The sequence below is a fragment of the Schistosoma haematobium genome, chromosome 4 (genome assembly GCF_000699445.3).
Source record: "Schistosoma haematobium chromosome 4, whole genome shotgun sequence".
NCBI lineage: Eukaryota > Metazoa > Platyhelminthes > Trematoda > Strigeidida > Schistosomatidae > Schistosoma > Schistosoma haematobium.
Window position 1 is genome coordinate 24,211,881 of NC_067199.1, and position 26,141 is coordinate 24,238,021.

The window sequence follows — 26,141 nt, forward strand, 5'->3', positions numbered from 1 at the left end:
TAAGGTTGGCTTCAAAACCGCACAGTTTGGTTGGACGTTCAGTAACATACGGTAACAGTACTGTGAGATAGGAGTTAACTTCGATTTAAAATTACCGATTTATTGGCTGGTTTGACCATTACCCTTAATTTGACAGTTGAAATTATTGAGAATCTAATTGTGTGGATAATTTATACGCATCTCATCGTTGGATCTACTCCAGCGGCCATTCCAACCAACTGATCGAGTCGCGCACCACAGTTCAAATATCAGGTGGTATGAATACTGGTGCTAGTTTTTTATCAATTTTAGTTATACTTATAGTTGTTTCTATTCCAAGCCACGAGATAGAATTTGTTGATGAACCAAATGATAGTTATGGGCTAGAGAACCAGCAAATCACACTTGTTTGTTCAGCTGTAGGGTCTCCAAATATCACGATTACATGGCACAAACTAGACAATATTTCTTTTGCAAGCGGTTCCACTAAAGTGGCTGGAGATAGCGTATATTCTTCCTATGGGTTTACTCTTGTTAGTGAAAATGAGGGTGATTATTACTGCAATGCATCGGATTCCCTTCACTGGATTCAGTCCAAGAAAGCAAGTGTCCGAATTTCATTCCTTAACGAAAAGTTTAAATTAGAGCCTCAAAGCAAAGTGGCAAATATTGGTGATACAGTTTTATTGGAATGTATTCCTCCTTTTGGGCTACCTAGTCCTACTATTGAGTGGCTAAAGGAAAACTCTTCTCTGTTACCCAACAATCGAATACAGATTATGGATGTTGGAAATTTGAGGATCGATAGGATAACGTGGCAAGACTCTGGTTACTACACTTGCGTAGCCAAATCTTTTGCTTACCGCAGGGAAAGTTCCAAAGCCTATCTTACTGTTCGGCAGCGTCCATATTTTATTGTCTCACCTAAAAGTCAATCAGTGCCAGTGCATAGTGTATTTGAACTGAGTTGCCGTGCTGCTGGGGAGCCCCCCCCTGTCGTTGTTTGGCGCAGAGAACCTTCAGTACCCAGTATTTCATACTCACGTGTTCGGCTGCTTCTAGGTGGAACACTTCGTTTTGTAAGTGTTCAGTCTGATGACTCTGGATATTATATTTGTCGAGCAGTTAGTTCGACAGGGATTGTTGAAGCAGTCGCCTACATAAATGTTGTTACACCTCCAGGTTTGGTTGTCACGCCTCCTAGTAAAATATACGCATATGAAGGCAACCGGGTTGAGTTGTTTTGTAGTGTGACAGGCTCCCCATCCCCAGATGTTCGTTGGTTGCAGTGGTCAACTAAAACATATTTCATCCCAACTGTATCTGTATCCGAGCGGATTTACGTCACGAGTTCTGGGACTCTTATTATACTTACTGCCAGGCCGGAAGATGCTTCTACGTATGAATGCCGCGCTTCGTCTCCTGCTGGTTTAACTAGGAGCCTGACAGATATTCAAGTTCTGTTTAATCCCAAATTAATTCCAGGTCGTGTGGGTGCTGTCTCAACTCCTCATATTTTCGGTAAAAGTTTCCGCAGTCCAACAGCAGTACGAGTACTTTGTGGCATTCCGTTGGATCCTGTATTCAATTATTCACATGGAACTCAATCTATTTCTAAAGAACCCGAACTTAGCGCAAAATCGGACATAATATGGCTTAACAATGGTGAATTCATTCATAAACCAAGTTCATCGAACTCTCGGATTTCAATCGAGGCAGATGGCTCTTTACTACTTTATCCATTTCGACCACATGATGCAGGAAACTACACTTGTTCCGTCTACCGAAAAGTAAGCCATCGGTTCGCACAGTACGCTTTCACTATAAGCTTAAAAGAGCATAATGATTCAATATATCAACCTCGTACGTATTCCCAGTTACCTTCACCTCCAGAAAATGCAAGAATTGTTAGTGTTGGTGACACGTGGGTAGTTTTAAAATGGTCTGACAACAATTCTTCTGAGTCAACAAGCTATAAAGTTTACGTTTTACCGCAGATTCATTCTCAGAAAACAGTTCACTCAGATCAACATTTTCAGGACCTAAAGCACACTAAGACTACCAGTGATCATATGAAGTCAGATGAAACACAGATGCCTAGTAGTAAACCCTTTAAACTGGATACCTGGTTCACCGCAATTGAAAAATCTTACCATACCCAAGTCCGTATAACAGGCCTACTACCTGATACCGGATACTGGGTTGAAGTTAGAAAAGTTAATAGTTTCGGAATGAGTTCAGGAGCTCTAGTACCTTATATAGTGTATACTGTAAAAAAGCCTTCTGAAATTATATTTTCACATGTTTCAAAAAGTAATAGGACAGTTTCTGATTTGGTAATCAAGCATCCTGATTCGCTTTTTGCTGGTGGTCAAACAGCTGTTGATTTTCAGGAGCTGGTTTCAACATTCCAATCCATCGATTTACATCGCATATCAATCCGACCCCTCACGTCTTCCGAACTTTTGGTTAGCTGGGCTGCACGGTCTTCTAATGAAGTGCTCAAGCGTATTGATGGTTTCAAAATAAACGTGCGATCAGTTCCAATGTCACGTTGCATAGCTGCTGTTACATCTAAACCACCAAGCTATTCGTCTGCCTTTCGCGAAAACATTGGAGATTCAGGATCGTTGGATATTTATGATATTAATCATGAGGATTTTTCATTTACTAGTTCAGTTCACTGTTCTTTCACATCCCCTAAGCTTCTCGAACAAACAGTTTTAATGGCTAATGCAGTGAGTGATAAAGATGTAATATATGTTGGGACCTCAGATCACTCATTTCAAAACATAATCATCATGAAGACTGTGTCTCGCGATCAGCCGGTTGCTAAGGCTGTTATCGGTGATCTGTCACCTTTCAGTTGCTATGAGACGGATATTGAAGCCTTCAAGGACGATCCAACATACGGTCGTATTCTAAGCAGATCTAGTCGATCTGAATTGGCTTTGACTCTCGATGCACCACCCAGCTCCTCGCCAGAATTAATAAGCGCCGAATGGCTTCTTCATATTAGTCCGTTAAATCCCGAACAAATAACAGGAGGTCAGAAAATCAACTCTTCCACATATCCATCTGAAAGTATTCGATTATCATGGAAACCACTTGAGTTAAAAATGGCTCATGGTGCACTGTTAGGATATGCAGTACATATGCTGGCGAACAAAAGTCAGTTCAGTCGTTCTCTTCATGTAAGTCTTTTTTATCTGGTAAATTTGTGCACAATCTTAGTCTTGTATTTCAATGTTCAGGAATTTTCTAGTCAAATCTTCATTATCATTTTTTAATTTTGCTTTTAACGGTTACACCTTGGACCGTTTGTGTTTTCTGAGTACTTTTACCTTGTATATGTTTTTCTATACTCGTTCGCATAATCTTAACTGTTTTGGAACCACATCACAAGAGTGTCTTCAATCCTTTCCCAGGAAGTCTGCAGTCCTTTCCATCACAGGTACCATCATTCATAAAGATTACGGATCTAAATTAGTCTGGCCACTGAATTTTCTTTCATATTATTTTCATCCCGGAAATTCTGCAAGTTTAAGTGGAAAGAAGTTCAGTATAATTATTAGATATCTTGGGAAGTTGAGGTTTATGATGTGATCTTCGTTAACACATTTAACAATTTGCGTCTAATATAAACATTTCTCACTTGGAATTTTTCCAAAACTTGTAACTACTCATGATAAAAGTAACTTACCGTAGTAAAAATAGTAACTGGATATTACTGCACACTTTATTGGTTACAGTAAATATACAAATATTTTATACATGTTGTGGGTAACTTATGCTGAGACCTGAACTCTTGTTTGTGTTTTAGTTACTGTAAGTCTCACTTGCATTTTCACAGGATGAGGGTAGTTATTAATCTTGAATGCTACTATGGGATCACAGCATATGTAGCTTAGCGATTAAGACATCTGATTTTAAACTATTAGATTTCGAGCTGGAAACGCCCTGACTAATTCATTTTGAGTAGCCACTACATTATACAAAAATATCCCCCGAAAAAGTACACAAACATGTTTTTAGGTTTTGACTCACGATAATAATGAGATGAAAGTACCAGAATGGATCACAGTAATTAGATTGAACTGAGATAATGCCTTATTAATTTGCTTTGTAATATTGTCTTACTGAGACTTGTCTGTTAATTACTGAAATCCATATCAACTTAGGCGAAAAATCCTCATACACTGTCCTATAGTGTTTTCCAATTGATTCCATAATATTCAGTACCTGACAGGCTTGTTTTTATACTTTCTTTTTATTTCCCAGATATCGACTTATTTTAGGCAAGCTAACGTAACCTCACTGTGTCCGTATAGTTTCGCAGGTAGACTTAAGTCGAATTCCTATCAATAACCGTGCACGTGTCAATGTAATATCCACATCTCTTGTGTTATAGCCAATTATATTAATTAGTAGCCCGAATTCGGGTAAACAGTGCTGTTTTAATTTCATGACCGAAGGATTATATTTCGTATTCCTTAACTAACCAGAGATTGGGTTTGTGAAGGACTACTTATCAAAGTGGCTTAGTCCGGGACCGCAAAAATTGTTTTCCATCTTCGAATGAAGTAACATAGCACTAGATTTTACTTATTTAATTTCTGTAGCGTTGAATATAAAATTATGGAATATAGATATTCAATTATCAGTGGTTTTATTCAGTATAATATCTTCTAGACGATGATCTTGGTAAATAAATAAAAAACTTCGTTGTTGGAAGTGGTTCTTCTGTGATTTTCAGGTATCTGCAGACATCCATTCAAAAAATATTCATGGCCTAAATCCGTTCGTCGATTATATCATTTATATTTCTGGGATAAACTGCAAAGGAGAGGGAGTACGTAGTTCTGGATATCATCTTCGATCTATTGCCGCTGGGTTGCATAATCCTATTAAGTCTTCTGATTATGAATTAAATTATTTAGAACATTTTGATTTCCCTGTATGGGGTTATATTCTACTTTTTGGGTTTGTCGTCTTCTGGATTTTGTTTGGCTTATTTATTCACTTTGTCGTCCGTCAAACTTCAAGAAAGCAGTGTTTAAAATCTTCAGCCAAGTATTTCGTTGCTAATGGTTCTAACATAGATGCGCAGCATCAGAAAACCTTTCGGAGAAATATTCTACATGGAATAAGTTTCGGAACGTGCTGTACCTCGTTAACTTTCCAAAAAAACAAGTCAGAAAGTCACTCCATTGTTGATAGAAACTTGGGCACCTTCTTACTGAGTAGTGAGCAACAAGAGGTGGAAACGGGACATCTACTCCATCATTTGAACCCATCTCAATCTAAGTTACATAGTGACAAACCTGTTTCTGAACACAAATTAATGACTTTACGTTCTGCCTCTGGCAAAAACGAAGCAACTTCTACAGGATGTACACATGCAGCATCACCGCTGTTTGAGTACTTAACCGGTAATGAAGACGTTGAGGTGTATGCTATCAGTGATCCTTCTGTGTGTTCTAATAACCTTAGTTACTTGCCTTCAGGTGTATTGAAGATGACTACAACATCCGGTAGCAATGCAACTATCTTAAGCCAAAACGGATTAACTGAAGAAAATATGTCGAATCAAAGTAACCCAATTAGCAGACCGAAATTGCCAGATTCAATAAATATACCATTCCCAGTACCCCCGATTTGTCACTCAAATTTATGTACACCGAAACTTGCATACCAAAGCAACTCTTTACATTTACTGTCGCTGCCAGATCGTTATGCGTCAAACCAATTAGACGAATCTATTAATCCACAGAAGTTCACTTCAGAGGATACTGTACCCGCGTATGCAAGTTGTTCAGTATTTAATATTCACAAAACGGAAGTCATCGATCATTGTAATCAACACAGTGGAACACCAAGTGTTGTACCGATGCGCAACAATAGTAACTTGTGCACGAAATTAAAAGTGAGTTCTATAGAAATTTCGCGTTTCTATTTTAGCAGATCGAAGTTTATTTTTTCGTTTATTTCTTATGTATTTGTCTGAATAAGCGTCAAAATATTTTAATGCAAATTATGGGTTTACATATTTAGCTTCCAGCTATGCTGTTTGTATGGAAGCCAGCTGTACTAATCAGGTGCCTAAACTGAAATAAGTAGAGCGGAGTTTAAATGTGCAACCTATTGGTTAAGAGCTGAAAGCGCTAGCCCATAAGCTACCACTCCAAAAGGCACTTGTCTGAAGAGAGCGAGCGGATATTTTAAGAGACAAAACCCCATACCTAGGTTATTTTAGATCTAGCTTAAAGAAGTTCTCGACCGATGAAATTTATGGATGAATACGAATTCAAGTGAATAATGAACTATTTTTTGACGGATTCATATAAAGTGATATATTCGAGCAAATGTTTTCATGGGCCGCTTCGATTTTACAGTCTAGTATGATTATCCCCCTATTCGGAATCCGATAAAATTAATTATTATGTTGTCGAAGTTCATTTTTTACTTTCATTTCAAAGTATTTTATCGAAGTTAAGTTTTTTGTGGCTTTGCGACTTACATACTAATTCTCTTCGTGATATGTGCTTATACATCTTATAGTTTATAATAATGTGACCTAATAATTTAAACTGGAGGTTGTTTAATTCCGTTCCAACTCTCTATACTAGGATTTAAATAAATCAGTATTATTTTTCATTGGGCGAGTAACTTGGATTATTTTTTGATAACTAAAATTACGTGTTTTTTTGGATCATATCACTTGGTAATGATCGGATTAGATTTTCTTCCTTATAGACGTTGGATTTTCATTTACAAATAAACTTTAGTGAACATTATGTGTAAAAAAATTACTAGCTTTGATGCAAATCTAATCCGAACATGAAATCAAAATGTCATAATTTTGTTATTTTTGTGATATTTAGCACAATTATATGCAAATCAACAAAGGGAACGTGAAATGCCATTAGTGTACTTATGTTCTATCCATTTCTCAGCACATATTTACCAGTAAATATAGGGTCTTTAGCCTGAGTACTTTTTGATCAGCATGAAATCCTTAGATTTAGCCCCCTTGTTCCTGTGCATTCTGATCATACATTACTAAGGTTGTTTGTATCAGTGGTTAGTTTAAAAAGTGAGTTGGCCTATTCAATTTCTCATTATTATTGAGGTATTACTGGAGTTGTATCTTGGCCTGCCAATTATTATTAGATACCAAATAAATGAGGTTGTATTAATTTAGGTTTAGATTTTTACCTACATCTTGAAGTAGCAAAATCATCTCTCTTATGTAACGTCAGCTATTGTGTTGGGGTTAGCAGTCCATGAAAAACTAAAATAAGACTTGAGCTAGTAATCTAACAACTTGGAGTTATGTACCATTGGGATAAAGTCTTAAGGAAGTATTTTGAGTTTCATGTCCGTGATTACTGCGTGAATACTGAATCTCCATAATTTTTGATTACATTTTCGTCACTGCGATTTCCAGTTTTCTTTTTAGGGGAAATATGTAGAGTTCTTATTTACACAAATAATGGTTATTTTGCTATAGTAAATATAAACTGGGTACCGTATTGATTAAAATGGCTTAGTCAGGTTTCTCTCATTGCGCATATATAAATATATATGCGCATATTTATTCCTATTACCACTTTCACATAAAACTGATTATTGAAATTAAAATGCAAGTCGTCCAAATCACTTTATACAAGAACATACTCGTTTTTACGTATGTTTATCACTATAAAGTTTTATGGTTATTGGATACTGTTTACGAATTAGTCAGTGTAAAATAAGGTATTGTACACTATTTTCTCGGTATATTTTATCATCTAAGTGTGTAGCTTGTTCAAGGATGTTACCTTACAATACACAAGCTGAATGATTTTCCTAAGCTCTCATAATCCTCTTAAAGTCTTAGTTGCTAGAGATAAATAATCTATTACGTTCTCAGTTACACTTTGTATTAGCGCTAATGGTATTACTTTACTACCTAAAATAAAGTATGTGCAATTGAACTCGAATCTGTCACCCAGTGTCTGAAAGTCGAGCACTTTAACTAGCAAGCTACAAATTCACCTCTGGTAGTGGTAACCATAAACTTCTATTTTGTTAAAATGTAGATATCTCAAAAGTATAACATTTTTTGAATCACAGCATATACAGCACTGTGTCCTAGTGGTTACTGTATGTTTTTTTTCAATAATTATTTAATCAAAACGTAAAACTTAGTGGAAATTAATAACCCTTTTAACAATAAGATTGTTGTGACTAGTTTAGCAAACAATGCCTTAGAGTTCATAGTGTAGTGCATTAGTTGTATGCCTTAATGAAAAAATCGGAAAGGACAAAATGTCCATCCTCTATTTCAATGATTTCTTAAAAATCAAAAACCAATGTTGCTTGCTGATTTATTGAAAAAATGAGGTCGTTAGCTCGTTGTATAATTCTTATAGTAATTAAGGTTGTCATGTAAACGAACCAGTCAACTTAACGTGTACATTATTTCCTTCCAAAAACGCCTTCAATGTGATATATCTATTTCTATCTATCTATCTACACATTTGGTATAGTTTCCCAGTGTTGAAATTAATTAATTTACTGACCTTAAAAGTAAAATTTTACACATTTTCATCACTTCAGGTGTTATGACTTTTCTGGAAACTATCGAGTTGATGTGAGTGGGATGTAGAAAATAGACTGATTTATATTCAAGACGTTTTTATAAACTTCCATATTATCTCCTATTCTCTCTGTCCTTATTTTGTTTTTACCTTTAAAGTATAAATTTTTTGTTTATGTGTTTGTCATGGAATAGCGTATTCTACAAATAAAGGCAGTTAAAAACCAAACCTTCGTAACTTTTGGATATTTCCAAAAAACTTAAAGTTATCTAACGCAGTATTAAATGAGTAATCACCTATAGAAAAACCTTTCCTATCTGATGAAGCTTTTTAATAATGCAAACTATTTTCGACTTTTTCTATTTTCTTTTAGAGGCTACAATTCAATTATAATTAGTTAAAGATTTTTAGAGTAAAGCCAAAACTCATATGGTACATTTCTCTCTTAGTTTATGGGTTTCCGGTGTACTAAAAGGTAGACCAAAAGTTTGGCAATTTCTTTCAGATCATTTAATGTTGATCCCAACATTCCATATTGTTTGACTTTTACTGGTTGTTCTTTAAACCCTTTCCCGAAAAAATGAAATAACTCACCTAGGTATAAACCGGTTTATTGAAACAGAAGTTTAGTGACAAGGCAATATTAGTAGGATTATGACAGAAAAAATAAGGTGTTCCAAATGCCTTAATGTATTAACTTTAGATACAGTTTCTTGATGCTTTAATGAATTTGAGAGTTTTGATTCATTTCTCACGATGCTGTTAATTCGCACAGAAATATTTGATACTTGAAGTTAGTTTTCATGGACGTTTCTGTAGTCATCAGCTTTTTAACTTCATGATTGACGGGAAATAATCATAAACAAAATTTTCCGACATTTTATCTCTTAATTCTGCCAGCTTGATGTTGAAAATCTTGAGAAAATTGTTTCTCTGTAGTTTTCCATAAACTAGAGGTCCAAATTGTGTTAAGGATGACTCAAGAACTAATATGTTCATAAAAGCCATCCAAATAATCTTTTTATGTTCCATGGTTTTAATAGAACTTCATAAAACAACTTTTGGAATATAGACGCCAGAATAACTGGTTTTCTTATTTCTGGATTATACCGTGATTCCAAGAAAGTCTGGGAAACATTATCAGCTAATTAATTCAGTCCTGTGGCTTGATTACTAGAGATTGGATGCTTTAGAAACAACTGGTTTTTGGTGTACCAGAAGCGCCTGTCATTAACTCATTAGTCTGATCGATAGCACTGGTTACGAGCGTTAGACGTTGAATTCCAGGGTCATTATAGGTCCCGGAAGTGTACGATGCATGCACATCTAGTTGGTGAGTCATATCTAAAAGACGACTCATCTCATTTCCTTGGTTGGTTAGGTTACCACAGTTTTTCTTAATCCTATCTCATCGTTATTTTATTCCAACAGAGGAAATATATAAACTGTACGCAAGTAGCTAACCTCTGATGTTTTTCCTCTATTGATTTGTAACTAATAGTATGTGCTTATGGCATTCTTATCTGTTTCTTGACTTACTCCATATTCTTGTATGTAGTTTAACTTTTTATATTGTTGATACTATGCCTTGGGTGGGCTTATTATACAATAACAACAATGAATAATTGAGCAAATCTACTTATTCCTGTATGATTCATATTCAATTAGTAAAACGCCCGGAAATAGGTTTGTTTCACATGCTCTTTTTGTTGCCCTTGTTTCAGTGCCATTATTTGGTTAGGCTGATAAGTTAATCATTGGTGAAATACAATAAAAACCAGACTTTATAGCTAATACTTAAAATAATTCTAGATGCATATAATTCTGTATCGTTACGACAGACAGAATATTCGGCGCGGTAATAAGGAAGAACCATAATTATAAGAGGTATGTAATAATTCGGTTTTTTTGTCTTTGCTTTTTTTTCATGATGAATAAATTATAAGAATTTTCGGTTTATAATACACTATGAAATGAAAACAGCTATCACCAGGTGAATAAAAGTCGTTTGGCTATGTTGATCGTGAGGTTCTATGGCAGTGTTTGTCACTGAAAAGAGTACCAAAGAAGTACATTACCTTGTAAAGACTCTCTACTCGAACACAACTGGCAGTGTGAGGGCTTATGGCGAACTGTCATCAGAGTTGATTACCTCAAGTGGTGTTGGTCAGGGCTGTTCACTCTCTCTATTCTTGTTTAACTCGGTTGTTGACGTGCTTTTAGTGATAACACTTTCCTCATCCAAATTTCCAAGAGTTGGAATTTTACCGGGAGATCCACTTGTTGACTTAGAATATGCCGATGACATAGTTCTATTTTGTGAAGACGCTGACAAAATGCAGAGTCTTCTGACCACTATAAGCAACTATGCAAGCATGTTCGGGATGCGATTCTCCCCCTCGAAATGCAAAATGTTGCTTCAGGACTGGGTTGCGCCGACATCTGAACTAATGATAGGGAGTGAAGTAGTTGAGCATGTCGACCGCTTCGCTTATCTTGGAAGTCTCATCAGCCCTTGTGGCCTGGTGTGTGACGAAATCTCAGCACGAATACAGAAGGCTCGACTAGCTTTTGCCGACTTGCGTCATTTATGATGTAGGTGAGGGGTTCGTAGGGTTCGTTCCGTCCTACTCTATGGCTGTGTAACATGGCCGGTAAGAGTAGAGGATATTCGTAGGTTACTAGTATTTGATCATAGGTGTCTTCGAAACATTGCTCGTATTTCCTGGGACCACTGAGTAAGTAACACAGTTGTTAGAAAACGGGTACTAGGTAAGGATGGCAAATCCATTGATGAAGTAGTGAAACTTCATCAGTTGAGATGACTGGGACACGTGTTACGTATGCCCAACCACCGACTGCCTCGACGTGCTATGTTCAGTGGTATAGGAGTAGGTTTTATTTACATTCACTTGTTAATCATTAGTTTCCACGTTGTATCTAATTGCACTACGTTTCCTCTACTTGGATTGTTTGGGTTCGGCCATATCTTTAGGGTTTCAGCTGTCAGTTTTTCCTTACAAAAACCAAAACTTTTTCCAGCGAATTTGATTCGGTCGCATTCAATTTCGTGTCCTACTTCTGATTGACGTAGTTTTATCGGGGATCTATTTTTATGTTGGGAACATGTCTTAAATAATATTTGGCATGTTGATGGGACATTTAGTTGAATATTTAAATGTGAATGAACCGTGAATTTTCACCATAGATTGTTTAAAACTTTAGAACTCATGTCCGTTCATAAAAAAGGTGCATACTTCATTCTTATTTCAGGTTGAACTTCTTGATTTAATTGTTAGAACGATTTCCGAACATTTGTTTAGGGAAAAATCACAATAAATGTTTGGTTTTCCTCGGAAAATTCGATTAATTAGTTAGTGGCTAAACTAATACTAGTCCAATCTTTTTTGTCTATTGTTCATTTAATGTTGGTGAATCAGAAGTATTCAATTTCTAATATTCTTTTTTTTGTAATATAGTATGCAGTCTTTGCTAATGTGTAAATTAAAAAACCAGTGAAGTTAGTTCATAAATATATTGAATTTTATTATTCGAGAATTATAGTAAGCAGAATAGGCTCATAAAGTGTAAACACCAAAATGCTAAGATTGCAGGCAAACTACACCAAGTGTTAAGTCAATTTTCATTTATTTTAGATTATCTTAACCAGTAATATTTGTTGTTTAATGTCCTACAAGGTTTCCCAAACTAAATTTTTAAAAAAATAGGTTGGTTTAATCGACTGTGTAGATTATTAAATCATTTCGTATTTATCGAAAATGACTATAGAGTCTAACCGGTGAAATCTAAACATTTTATCAATGGGGTAATTCACGTAAGTCGGCAGTAGTTTAATAATATATGTAATGTATTGGACAAAATGTTGATATTACTGATGGTATGGCTGTTTGTTATGACTGTGAAGTACATTATTATTTTCTATTTGTTTAACTGAACAACATTTATGGGGAGAAACATACAGGACCGTAGATAAAGATCTACTCATGTAGCAACCAATGATTTAGTCGATATTAAAGTGCACAATAAAATGTATATCTTCTTAAATATCCGTTCAATAGGTAAATTCAAATGTATTCAATTAGCAGTAGTTAACATTCATCAGTCCATAGTTCAATATATGTTCGTAATTTTCAAAATCAAAATAGATTAACATCTTTAACTAACAAATATACTTTCTCCTCATAATATAATGTTTATAATTTACCTGGTTTGATGATTATTTACTTTCTCTTATATGTTTATTCCTCTCTTACAGAACTCTAATCGAAATAATTTTGTTGCGAATTCATTCAATCTAGGCGATAATTTGAAATCTGCAGAATTTCTAGCATCTGTAAATGGCAGTCATTTACCATTGTCTAATGATTTCCATAATGCTGCTTCTTGTAGTTGGCAATTTATTCCACATAACATCAATGGTTCAGTAATTCGAGAGGAGCACAAACCAGAAAATGTTATTCCTCCCCCACCTGAATATCCACCACCGCCTTTACCGTCGGCTTCAACAAAATTATGCGGTCTTCCTAATTTATGGATTCCAAATTCCGAATCAGGTGGTGACCTACATAGACCACTTGAATTAAAAGAGCATCAATTACGTTTTGTTTCAGACGATAGTAGTCTACCAAGTGGTGGAAGTGAGTATACATTATATTATTTCGCTTTGTGTTTTTAGTTTATCTTCTACTATTGACTGTTCGAAAGTATTTTTGTATGTATCTCAGTGGATGTATAGGAAGCTATGAAAATGCGACTTTTTTATTCAGAAAGTATGATTATGTGAAATTGCACTGTATTTGCTAATACCACATCGAAGGTCTTGGGTTCGATTCCCGCTTGTTGGGATTGTGGATCTGCACTGCTGAGGAGACCCATTCTGGAAGAAATGGCCATTCAGTTCTAAGTTTTAACAGTTTTTCAACTTTGGTCGGTTCTTGATTTCTATGAAATTCAACAATCTCTACAACCCTATGCTGACATGGTGTTTTAATTGAATTATCATAACATTAAGTATTTATCAAAATATTTGACAAGTACACCTAATTATATCTCGCTATTCGTAATCCACTAATTGTTTTTTCCGAATTCTTGAATTAATTCATAGTTTTGACCAGTTATAGTTTGAACAAACTGTCTTATAGCTTCAAAATCTAAGGAACGATAAAAGTGACCTTGAGGTAGAGTTCGATACTTTCCGTCGATGAATGAATAGCTGGTCTAAATCAAATGACGTAGTAATCTAGAAAAGTAATAAAACCTAAATAATTATAGAGTTTTCACAGAGTTTATGGATTTTTAATGACTTGTAGTCAGTTTTTTAGTTATTTTCTCTTTACGATTTCAGAAGTTTCGTCGTACAAAGTGAAATGTTTTTTTTCATAAGCCTATATAAGATTGCACATGATCACGGTTACAATATTTGTCAAAAAACTTGCTGAAAATTAATAGAATGTAATTACAAAGTTTATGAACAGTAAACTGGTTCAACTTTTGCACTTGTACGCCACCAGAATCCTTACTGTTCATCAAATCACTAATAAATTATCATATTGTAGAGCTTCATTAAAATCATGAACTGATCAGTGTTAGACCACCATTAAAAACCTAGAAACGACCATCCAATGCTTCCATGTTTTCGATGGTGGTCTAAGATTGATCGGTTTATGATTTCAATGAAATTCAACGATCTCGATAACCAAAAACTGAATATCTTAGAGTTGACTTTAAATAAAAGAAAGATCCATGAGAATTTATTAATGTACATTTTGTTTACTAACTACATAAACCTGGAAGAGTAAGGTTTTATGTTTTTATTATCTCACTATGCTATTTTCCTTTTATAATAGCAAAATAAAATCTCTCTTGACAGTTATAAGCTTTCCAAACACCACATAAATATAATTTATACATATCTTTTAACATGATTGATGACAACTGGTAATTATTTCTCAATATCATTCAGATTTCCGGTTGTTTCTTTTACGTTTACTATTTTGCTAATGTGTTCAGTGAAAATCTGTATATGATTTCAAAATAATATTCGAGGTTAAACGTACTTGATTAATCAGTCAAGTTTTATCCATAAACTTACCCAAATTCATTTGTAATGGTTCAGGCAAATGACTAGTGTTATAATCTAATGCGTGAACCAAAAATGTATTACTGAGTAGATTATGAACTTAGGTGATACTGACTAAAATCTAACATGGACCATTGTGTGTTTTATCGATGAGCATCAACTATCATGGAATGTAAGTCAAGAGTTTACTCCCAACAACCTAGCATCGAAACTAGCGGCCATATTGCAACCTGACTGGAAAGAAATACTCTCAACATTAAAAAGTAGATCAACATGACATTAGTTATTCACTCACTGATCAGTCGTTGTAATTCATTAATATTTAATCAACAGAAACTACTCACCATTTTTGTCCTAGAAAAAATTGTGTAATATATGTGTCTTAAACAGAAATGAATAAAATTGTATAAAATAGCCTTAAAATTTCAATAAACAACCCAATTAGTAAATTATAATCTTGGGTTTATTTGAAAGATCAGTAACTAAATCGAATACTGTATTCTATACATGTAATGAGTGTTTAGCTGCTTTCATTTCTTTGCAAATCACATATATTTAAGATGAAACTGATTTGTATGTTAAACACCAATGATGATATTGGTTTATTCTTAGTAAATCATTAGATTATTTTTAAAATAATAGTAAAAAAATAATAATTTCAAATGGTTCTTATTCATTCTCCTTTCTTTGTTGAATATGACTAATCGGTGTTTGTTTGAATAATTATTGGCACATGTTTCTTTCTTCTTTTTTCTCTCGCTTATTGATACGTTGAAAACACACATGTTTATTTCTATCTTTTATTATTTTCTCTTTTTGTGTATGTGTAAATTGTGTATTTTTGTTGTCTGTAATTGTATGTGTTTCTATGTAGAATTATGAACTTTGTTTACTTACTTACCTACTATCCTACCCTATCTATCTATATAATTTTAATTGGTTGTATTTATTATTTCTAAATTATAAAACACCTGTTCTTGTATGTGTACATATTTTATTTGTTAAGTAAAAAAAAGAGAGAATTAGATACTACAATCTCATCTTTTTTTAGTCATAAAATTGTTAATAGAGTTTTCTCTCATTTTCCTAGCACCTATGTGTGTGTGCGTGTTCGACCATCTGTTCTAGGTCAGATGTATGTATATTCGCATCAGATGTGGGTTTTATTATTATTATTATTATTCCTGTTTAATAGTGTATTATATTCAATTGTCTTTAAAATGGATCATTTAAGTATGATCAGTTGCTAGCTATGCTTTCTTGTTTGGTACAATAATATGACTGGTTATCAAGAACGATTTTTATGATTGTTTTTTTTCTCCATAAATGTAGAGTAGAAGTAATATTTAATTAATGTTTGTAGTATCTGGTCTTTAATTAATTAGTGTCATTATATCGTATATCAGTGATTTTGGCGTTAAAACGCTAAATTTTAAACTACTAGATCTCATATTCCAACCTCGCAATATAGCAGTTCATCAGGAAGCTATGCAGGCGGAACATATATATTATTAAGAGATCCAGTGAATTATCGCTATGATAAATCTATTCATTCATAATACTTTCAAATATAAACTCATCAACATATTGCCTCAAGATAAATGATGTACTCTTCACGTAATATATCTCAGCAATTTCAATCAGTGATGCTTCACAGTGAAGCGAGTTCAGTAGTTGAAGGTATCTTTCATCGCGTTGTTGTTGCCTTTTGATTTCAATCATCATATTTTACTTCCACGGTTGAGATTACGTAGATAACCATAGTTAACGGTTTGAGACTCCAATTATTTAACTAAAAGTCGATTGCAGTGACACAGAGACACTCAATTTTTCATATCTTTGATTTTCAACCATAGTATTATTATTATTATTTCACACCCTTTATTCATTTTGAACCCTTTTGGGTTTTGTTCTATCCATTACACTGGGTATAATTATTTCCATGCCCTTGTTGTTTATCTTCATTGTTTCCATCTCTTAATTTTCCTGTTGTGGAGTTTGACAGAATGAACCAACTGAGTCTTCACTATTTATTTTTCTGCTTCTTGGTTTGTATTACGTCTGAGTGCTAGAGATTTATCATTTGTACGTACATGCATTATCGATCACTTAGTAGAGAGATGCAAGCTTTCTTCATCGTGTGATGATAGTGATTAGTTCTAAGTTTTATCTTATTCACTTTGTTTACGATTATTTAAAAAAATTATTGAAGAGACGGTATTGCGATTAAATTTTTTAAGGTTTATTTGTTTATACATTTTCATGATTGGCATTCCCTTAACTAATAATCAACAATAAGGAAGGAAAAGAACACAAATTATAACATCTTTCATTGATACACTCTTAGTTCAAGTTTTGAAGTAATCGAAAGTTTTTTTTAGCTTTGATGGGATGCCTTTGTCAGTGTTGTGTTCGCTGAGATAAATGGTTTAATTATGTCTGCCCTATAAAATGGGCGCTGATCATATTGTCCATAGACGATAGCAAACGCTTCACAAGTGAGACTATAATTTATGGACGAACCAATAAAGTTAAAGATAGCAATTCTCGAATCATGGAGAGAAGCTCATTCATCCATATGGCTAAATAGTATTTTAGCTTTATAGCTAATGTCAGTTCGTGATGAAAACTCCAACTGTAATTCATAATCGTAACGTTAATTCTCACTTCTAATCATAATTGCTCACGCTAAACTATACCCCTCTTTTGATCCTAGTAAGTAGATGTTTTTTCTCAAGATCACTTAAGCGTCTCTTTAAGGTTGTCAATAAGTTACAGTCTCGCCGCTTCACAGTTAAATCATCTAGCTCCAAAACCTGAACATCAGCCAAAAATGCAATTGGGATCCTCTTGATATCAAAAATCAATAATAAAATATTTCATCTGGCATAATTCAAATCGATTTGATCAGGACGGATGAATTCAATGTCCTACTATTCGGTTATCACTTGTTCTTTTTCCATTGATGTCCTTCTACTACTTTATTTAAATGATTTTATATTTTCATTGGTTTCCTCAGTGTTTTTCTTTTGCGTGGGAAATATGTTCTGTCTATCTTCGCATCTATAAAATTAGAGAAGTTATTTATCGCTGTAAATATTGATGCTACTCTTGTTTTTTTCGCTTTTTCATCTGTAATTTTAACCGACCAATAAATTTTGATTAGTGTGTAGATCAGTAGTGTATCGGTTATAATCTAAACAGCTTATTCGTTTAGTTTATATCGTCCACATTTTAAATGTTCGGTTGTCTGAACCACTATACATTGTGACAGATATCATTGTCATATTTTGTGCAACTTATTATACGTTTTGTTGTTCAGACACATTTTATACCTTTGTATGAATCATCATCTGATGACCTCATATTCTCTTAGTCTGACATGCTGTTGACCTTATTTTAAACGCTGAAATATGTTTTAAATTCATGAATAAGTTATCTTTAATTTTTAAGGTACCGTTTTCTCGTGTTTTGTTTTCCCAAATTATTTTCCCTCTTGTTGTTACCTATTAGTGTCTAACTTTAGTTGTTCGTATTTTGTATAGATACTTTTTATGAAATGAGGCAAAGCAGATATAAGGATAAAGGGAGTTAAAGAGTAAGGGTTTAAAATATTTGGTTTAAGTATATTCTAATACATTCATGGACCAAGGTAAGCATAGTGGTTGAACATGCCTCTTTTAAATAGATAAGTCAAGTCTTTTTGAGTTAACCTCTGGCTTTTGCGATGTAGATAAGTTGTAATCTTGCTCCTTTAAGTAAACTATCTGGGACTTGATACAAAACCGAGAAAGCTTAATCTATTTTATTATAATATTCACTGTTTGGTAAGTTTCTCTTTCCAAATTTATTTCATTGGATTATACTCCTTGAATAACATCTTCAAAACCTAATCTTTCCGATTACTGTGGGATCTGAATCGACAATTGTATCTCTGTGCTAATGTTTTGTGGCAGCTTGAACTGATGTATGTACTTACGAAGTTCTACGTTGTTACTGACTGTTTGGTAAGTGAGGAAGGGTGATGTAATTGATTGATTTCGCTATTCGTTTTCTTACTTATCCCGGTATATGTTTACGATGACGTGAGGATTAAACTCTCTGAGTGCGGCTTATGTAACTAGATATACAGGAGAAGTTGAATTGGCATATACACATGGTATATTCTATGGGGATTTTCGAATTAAAACATGACTTGCTTATCGGACAGTCTTTTTAATTTGTTTCCTTTTCTACATGGAGAATGTGAATAATTACGGTTTCTAAAGAAACATGTAAAATGATTACTATAATCAAAGAATAATTTGGACAGATATACCTTAAGGTAAACCGAGTACATTGTTCAAGTTTTTTCTAATTTACATTCAGAAATTGCCTTAGATACTTCTAAAATATATGTGTGTTCTGTTTGATTGTGATTTTACTTAACATGAAAATAACTGTTCAAATTGATTTTTTAGAGAGAAAGATAAGAAGTGAGAGATATAGAGAATATTGTAATACATCGAACAACTCTTGTCAGAGTTTCTTTTTCTTTTTTTAAAAGTTAGTTGTTAAAAATAATAATTCACCGGAGAATTAAGTTAATTCAGTTAGCTAGCAACAACATCATGATGTATTGATACATTTTCAAGTTCCCTCTAGCAATATAATTTTATACCACATTTTCAGTACGTGATTGTGGAGACTGTTGAATTTTATTGGGATTCTGAGGTGAACTAAGATAATCATAGAAAACTTGAAGGCATTGGACGGCCTTTTCATCCTAGAATTGGACTCTCCGGTAGTGTGCATTCACGATCCCACAGACGGGAATCGAACTCATGACCTTCGGTGTTACATGAGACCATCTGGCTTCTACACCACTGATTCGGCATCCAACGGTGTTAATGTCTAACTTCAACCAATCCTCACAGCATTGCGTGACCATCCATTCTCTTCGATGGGTAACTGCTTCACACCCGACAAGGTGTAGCTTCACTGTCCACGGCTTACTACTAAGACTCCAGAAATTTCCTCTCGAAACTAGCCACACTAATGAGCAAACAATAATTGTGGGGTTATGGAGACTGTTGAATTTCGTTGAAATCATGAAGCGGTCTAAGTTAAACCACCATTGAAAACTTGAAAGCACTAGACGGGAGATAGTCGCTCAATGTCATGAATTGAATGAAGTTAGTCATCAACACTATCGGATGCCGACACACTGGTCTAAATGTCAAGTGTTTACACGCGACACCGAAGGTTCTGAATCCGATTATCATCTGGGGGATCGTGGATGTTCACTGTCGAGGAGTCTCATGCTAGGACGGGACGGCCATCCGATCCTTCTAGGTTTTCAATGGTTTTCTAACAGATCGGTTCATGATTTCAGTGAAATTATAGTTCATTATTTAGATATTGTTAGTTGACAAAGGATTTTTGTTTTTAAATAATGACCACCTTGTAAATACACTAAATGTAATTATGTACGTTATCATTAATGTATATAGACTTAATACATAAGTCATTTTACTATTAAGTGTAAAAATGTATGCTCCATATACATAAAGTGATATTTTGAAAAAAAAATGAAGAAAGAAGAGCACAATCAAAAATATAAAGGAACACAACTATGTGAGACTTATTTCAGTTCGGGGGATTTTTCTGACTTTTATAAAGAATTTTGGAAGAAAATGACATCAAGATTGTCGCACTACCATTTTGAGGTATTCCTTATAATGCTTAAAGTCAGTAAGTCTACACAATCTTTACAACCCAAGTTGAGAATTCATGATGAACTTACATATTTGTTGGATGCCGTCTCAGTGGTCTAGTGGTTAAGCGTTCGCTCACGAGACCAAACGTTCTGAGTTCTATTCGTGCGTGTAGGATCGTGGATGCGCACTGTTATGGAGTCCCATATTAGGACGAAACAACTGTCTAGTGCTTCCAGGCTTTCAATGGTGGTCCAACTTTGATCGAATCATGAATTCAACTGTTAAAAAATGTATATGTGTATGTATTTAATAGAGATGAGTCATACCCTACCTTATTTGTTTCACATACAAAAGATAAAATTATATCTTGAATATTCTCTTCCACTAGTTGTTTTTCATCGTAGTGAATTTTTAGGAATTATTAGTAACCCCAGTTGATAGATGTGCAGACAAACAATTGATTATTCGTTTTTTTCTTTTTTTTAGTTTTAGCTTCTCAATATTTCACTTGAGAAGCGAAAACACGTAGGTGAATTTTTTTAATGAAACATTTTTTTGTATCTGGAGAATTCATCTTTGTTCACATTTTTCCTACTTGTTTTTGGTTTGGTTTTTTTTGGCATTAGTGTGTTTGTTGTTTATGGCTATTTATGTCTATCTACCCACCTACCTACTTACCTACCTGCCTGCCTATCTACCGGTTTTCATATTTTCTATACATTTCAATTTTCAACAGTTTTTCTAATTTCTACAATTGGTTTATTCAGATTTTTTTAAAATTATGATATAGTCTAAAATTCTACACTATTGTTTCTCTGTCTGGGTTTGGTAAAATCAAAATTTATTCCATCAATTTAATGAACTGTTCATTGTAACCTAACTTTCACATTGATAATTAAACATTATTTCATTTATTAGTTTATATTTTTGACTGTTAAGACAGTAATTTCAGTGAGAAATGAAATCAGATAAATTGTAACTCACAGATTTATGGTTTAAAATTTGTTTTTATTGAAGTTAGATTCAATATCTGTGTTGTGTCACTAAGATGTCATGAAATGTGACTAAAAATTACTATGCGTAAGTTCTTACTTGATAATTAAAGTATATTGACCATTTCGGATATTTTATATCATCCGTGATCAGGTTATATATATATATATATATAAGAAAAATCTAACACTTTCTTTCGGTAACCTCACAGTAGTTGTGCAGTTTTGTTTAATTTTATTTGAATTTATTCTTATATTTTTCAGCCTACCTGTCAAATTGTTACTCTCCTCTGTCAGGAGCTTATGCTGAAACTCGTTACATTTCATGTACAATACCAAATTCAAACATTGGCTTTCATAAAGTCGGTTCTTGTTTTGTTAATAGTCAGGCGAATAATTGCATTGAATTGTCTCCACCATGTTATATAAAACAATATCTCTCTCCAACTGATCAAAATATAACAGAATTTCATGATACAATGTGTATGGTTAGTGCAGCACATAGTCTCAGTCCATTAGGTAATGCTTTCCCAAATACTTCAGTAATTATTAACCCTGGACAATTTGATTCACCTGTACGCGGTAAAAGTTGTCAATTCACCGATAATAGTGGAAATGGTGAAAGTAGTAGTGGTTTATCTGCTACAAGTGGTTTGGGGAGTACTGCTATAGGGAGCGGAAGTGCTAAATATCCTGCATGTAGACGACCTGATGATATACATACTGTGTAAGTTTACATGTGTCTTTTCATATTGATTCATTTTTACTACGTTAGGAATAATTTTTATAAGTTAGGCGATAAGAATACTACTACTACTACTACTACTACTACTAACAATATTAGTAATAATGAGGTGGTTGTTGTCATTAATAACAGTAAATAAGTGCCGTACTTATATATGGTTTGGGCACTTAATATTTTTTATTATATTTTATGTTCATCAACTACACAAATTTGGTAACCATCCTCGTAAAACGTTAATAATACCCTCGTTCAATTTTGTAACATTTCTAAATAATTTTTCCTCATTTCTTATTGTCCACATACTTTCATACAGGCGAGTTATAATTGTCTCTTTGTAACTGAAGTCTGATTTTCCTAAGTTTTATTATTCTTTTTCTACCAATAAATTTATCAGGATTGATCATCTCTTGATTTGATAGTTCATTTAAGAGCATATGTTTATGATGTAGTGTTTTTTTTCTTACCTATCTATATTAGTTTGATTCTAAGCAAAAGGTAGCACTTTTTCAAGTAAATCTTTATATCTAATTCAGTTTGATGGTTGTGTTCGATAATCCAGTGTTAAGGATTATAAAAGTAATAACATAACACTTCAAAGGATACAGTGGAAACTGATATTTGAGAATGATTTAACTTAGGATAACCGACTAATAATTGATTGTGGAAGCTACATTTTTCAAAGTGCCTAATGGTTAAATAAATTTGATGATTCCATGATTTCAACCTTTCCTACCTTTTTCTCTTATGCTCTCCTGAAATGAATGTAAGTTCATTTTTTGACTAGTTGTGAATACACACTGAACAATCCGTGACCTTCACTTATACGGAAAATTAGCAACCAATTGACGACAAAGATCATGTGAAAGTTTCAATTTGAAAAATAGCATTCGCACTTACCGTTGCTAGTAAGATTTTATGATTGTTAACAAAAATTGAGTGATCCTATGATCGCCTTAGCAATTCTGTACACATTTCCTAATAACAATTTATTCGATTTCATCTCATTAATGGTCAGTGACGTAAGTTTATTATAATTCTAAATGCATAGGAAACTTGTGGAACACACTGTCGAGGAATAGTCTTAGGTTACAACGAAAGGGCTGTTTAATGCTTCTTGAATTTTAATTGGGTCTGTAGCTGTACAGAACGTTGTAGTAATCACTAAGCATTAGTATATTGACAGTTTGACATTTCGTACTGAATAATAACTTCATATACACTATAAAGTGTCATTTTTTGTTTAAGAATTATTGTCACAAAAAAATTCTCACTTTAATTATCTTTTAGTAATGGACTTACATCCGGCAGCGATTCATCTAATTGTTCCAACGTACACATGAGTATAGTAGTGCATCGGAATAACCAAAATACATTGCCACCATACTTTTCTCCGACAGAACAGCGACAACAACAAATAGCTCAGTCTATTTCGAAATCTGTTCTACTCTCATGCAATACATCCTGTTGTTCTTCAGCATCCTCTTCATCTACTAATTCTAAGAATGGAATTATAAAAAAATCGGAACATTATTCAAGTCATCCGAGTAATAATAATAATAAAAATGATAGTAATGCTGATGATTTGTCAAAATCGTTTCAATATGTTATACCTGAAAATATTTCATCTAATAATAATTCAATGCAGTTATCATCGTTATTCTGTAGATATGGTGAACTTCCACAACAACAGCGGTCAACGAATTCACTTGTTGTATGTAATCCAGTTATCTCTAATAGTGCAAATTTTCATGAACCTTCTATGCTATCAACACCAACCTGTAATCATTGTTTTACTGAATCAAATGTTAATAAAAATGAAATTAACAAATCATCATCACAAATGATGCCAACAACTGTTCTGGTGTCCAGTCATGATCTAAGTAAAGCGACTAGTTCCAGTACTACTACTACCACCGGTACTGTGACTAATAATAATAATAATAGCGTTGGTGCACATTGTAGAACTATTCGGACATGATTACTTATGATGCATTGAAAGTGATATGATCCCATGTATACTCAAAGTTGTTCATCTGTATTCACTTAGAATTTTGTGTTTCATTAATTGATTAATTCATCACTTCATTATTTACGAATCACCTCTCCCCATTCATATTTATTCATCTATTTTCAATTGTTTTTTTCATGATTTACCCAAACATTATGCAACTCATATCTGTTATGTATACTGATGGATTATGTATTTCGAAAATTTTGTACTCATGATCAGTATTTCAGATCTCAATATTTGTACTGTACAATCTGTTTTTAACGTTAGGATACAATATTATCATTTCTACTATTATTTATTTATTCTTATATACTACTGACTAATTTGATATCATCGTCTATTTCTATATTTCTTTTTTGATAGTTATGTATATGATGTTGTGTTTTTGAACTACATGTACTTAGTGGGCGCTGAAGATCTTGTCTAAGATGACAATAAAAGCTCTGTCTAGCTTAGATAACTCAATACTATTAAAAACATCTACCTATGCTGCATATCTTTATCATATAGTAAAACTACTCTGTGCTTTTTCCGTTGATTGTAAACTGAATTCTTAATATTCAAATGATTATTGTTTTTACTATGCATCATTCATGATACTATTACTAATATTGTTACATTTACGACTGTGTTAATAATATGAATGCTATAGTATATTGTTATGCAGTGTTTATATTGCATTTGTTTTGTTTGTTGATTGTATTAATGAATTGACTTCATTCTAAGTCTTTTCCTCACACTAGACGTCTTTGTATCTTTCCTACTCTCTATTTAAACTGCTAACGTGGAAATACCAATATCTTTGATGCTGATTATAGATATAACTTCATGTACCTGTAATTGGACAGTCGTATACTTCATTTTTCCATCTGAGATTTGACAATTTTGACATGAAGTCTAAATTTTTTGTACACATTTATTTACTATACATAAGAAGAAATAACTAAACAATGAACTTGACTTAAGACTAAACGGTTCGTTCATTTTGTTGTTGTTCTTGTCCCTCCTCTCTCTCTCTCTCTCTCTCTCTAGTTTTATTTTACTTTTCAACAGTTTGTTCATTTGTGTTTTTATCTCTTTACGTGTACATATCTATTGTCTATTTATCTTTGTATTCATATGCTGACCATGCGAATTTAATAAATATTTAGCCTAGAGAGTGATTTATTTATTTAGAAGAATTTATTCAGGCATTTTAAACATAAAACAAAATGAATCATTAAGCAGTTAGTCTTATTCTAGGATAGAAATTCTATCAATATGATTGTCCTCTTGGTACTTTCGAAGAATCCATTACTCGATTGGTTGTTAACTATTAATTTATTGAGTATTGTTTATGTGTTATTTATTTATTTATTTAGTATTAAATTCACTAACGTTATAGATATGGGAATTTAATTAATATTCATTTCAGAGTGAATCTGTTTATAAAAGTGGTTTTTTAAACCTACAGTATATTGTACACAGGTTAGGATTTACCTCATGACATTCTGTGGCTCAGTGATATATAGAGTCCAGTCATATGAATTGGTCTTTCATCCAATGGTCAATGCACAGAGAAAGTGAATTAATTAAGACTGATTATATGAGGAAACTATGCTATTCATTGAGCTTCAGGTTCAGGACAAAAAAGAACATTTAAATAACAGCCTAAAATCAATAGGCAACATATTCATCTTCAGTTCACTTATCTTGCTTGGTTTTTTGTAACGTTATATTTTATTTGAGTATAACAGTAAATGAAGTACACAACTACTGTAGGTAGGCACGTAACATCATGGTATTAGGATAAATTATATGGTTTATCTGCACATAGTAAAATGTCGAATAATTAGTAAAGGAATCAAATTGATGATGATAAAGCTGATAAGCATTCATCAAATAGTCCCTTACATAAATTTTGATAGAGAAATGAAAAGACGAAATTGATCTGAAAAATGTGTTGTGTTTGGGTTATACATTTCGGACACTGGTCACATATTTATCAAAGCGTCTATATACAAAACTAACAAAGGTCGACTAACTGAGAA

The 26,141-nt window shown here is 33.4% G+C and overlaps 1 protein-coding gene across 2 annotated transcripts; it reads left to right on the forward strand.

Annotated features, from left to right (window-relative positions):
* On the forward strand, window positions 1-25,267 carry ROBO3_3 (Roundabout, axon guidance receptor; the record flags this gene model as incomplete). 2 transcript variants are annotated; one of them, XM_051216030.1, is made up of 5 exons in its annotated part: window positions 1-5,905; window positions 12,841-13,222; window positions 20,850-20,888; window positions 21,620-22,082; window positions 23,388-25,267. In XM_051216030.1, one exon carries the CDS (start codon window positions 258-260, stop codon window positions 3,267-3,269), a length of 3,012 nt encoding a protein of 1,003 aa, XP_051066581.1. In that variant the 3' UTR covers window positions 3,270-5,905; window positions 12,841-13,222; window positions 20,850-20,888; window positions 21,620-22,082; window positions 23,388-25,267. The 2 variants fall into 2 exon arrangements, with proteins under 2 accessions (XP_051066581.1, XP_012791905.1); XM_012936451.3 differs by lacking the exon at window positions 20,850-20,888 and having other exon boundaries at window positions 258-3,173; window positions 4,736-5,905.
* Window positions 25,268-26,141: the final 874 nt, after the last annotated feature.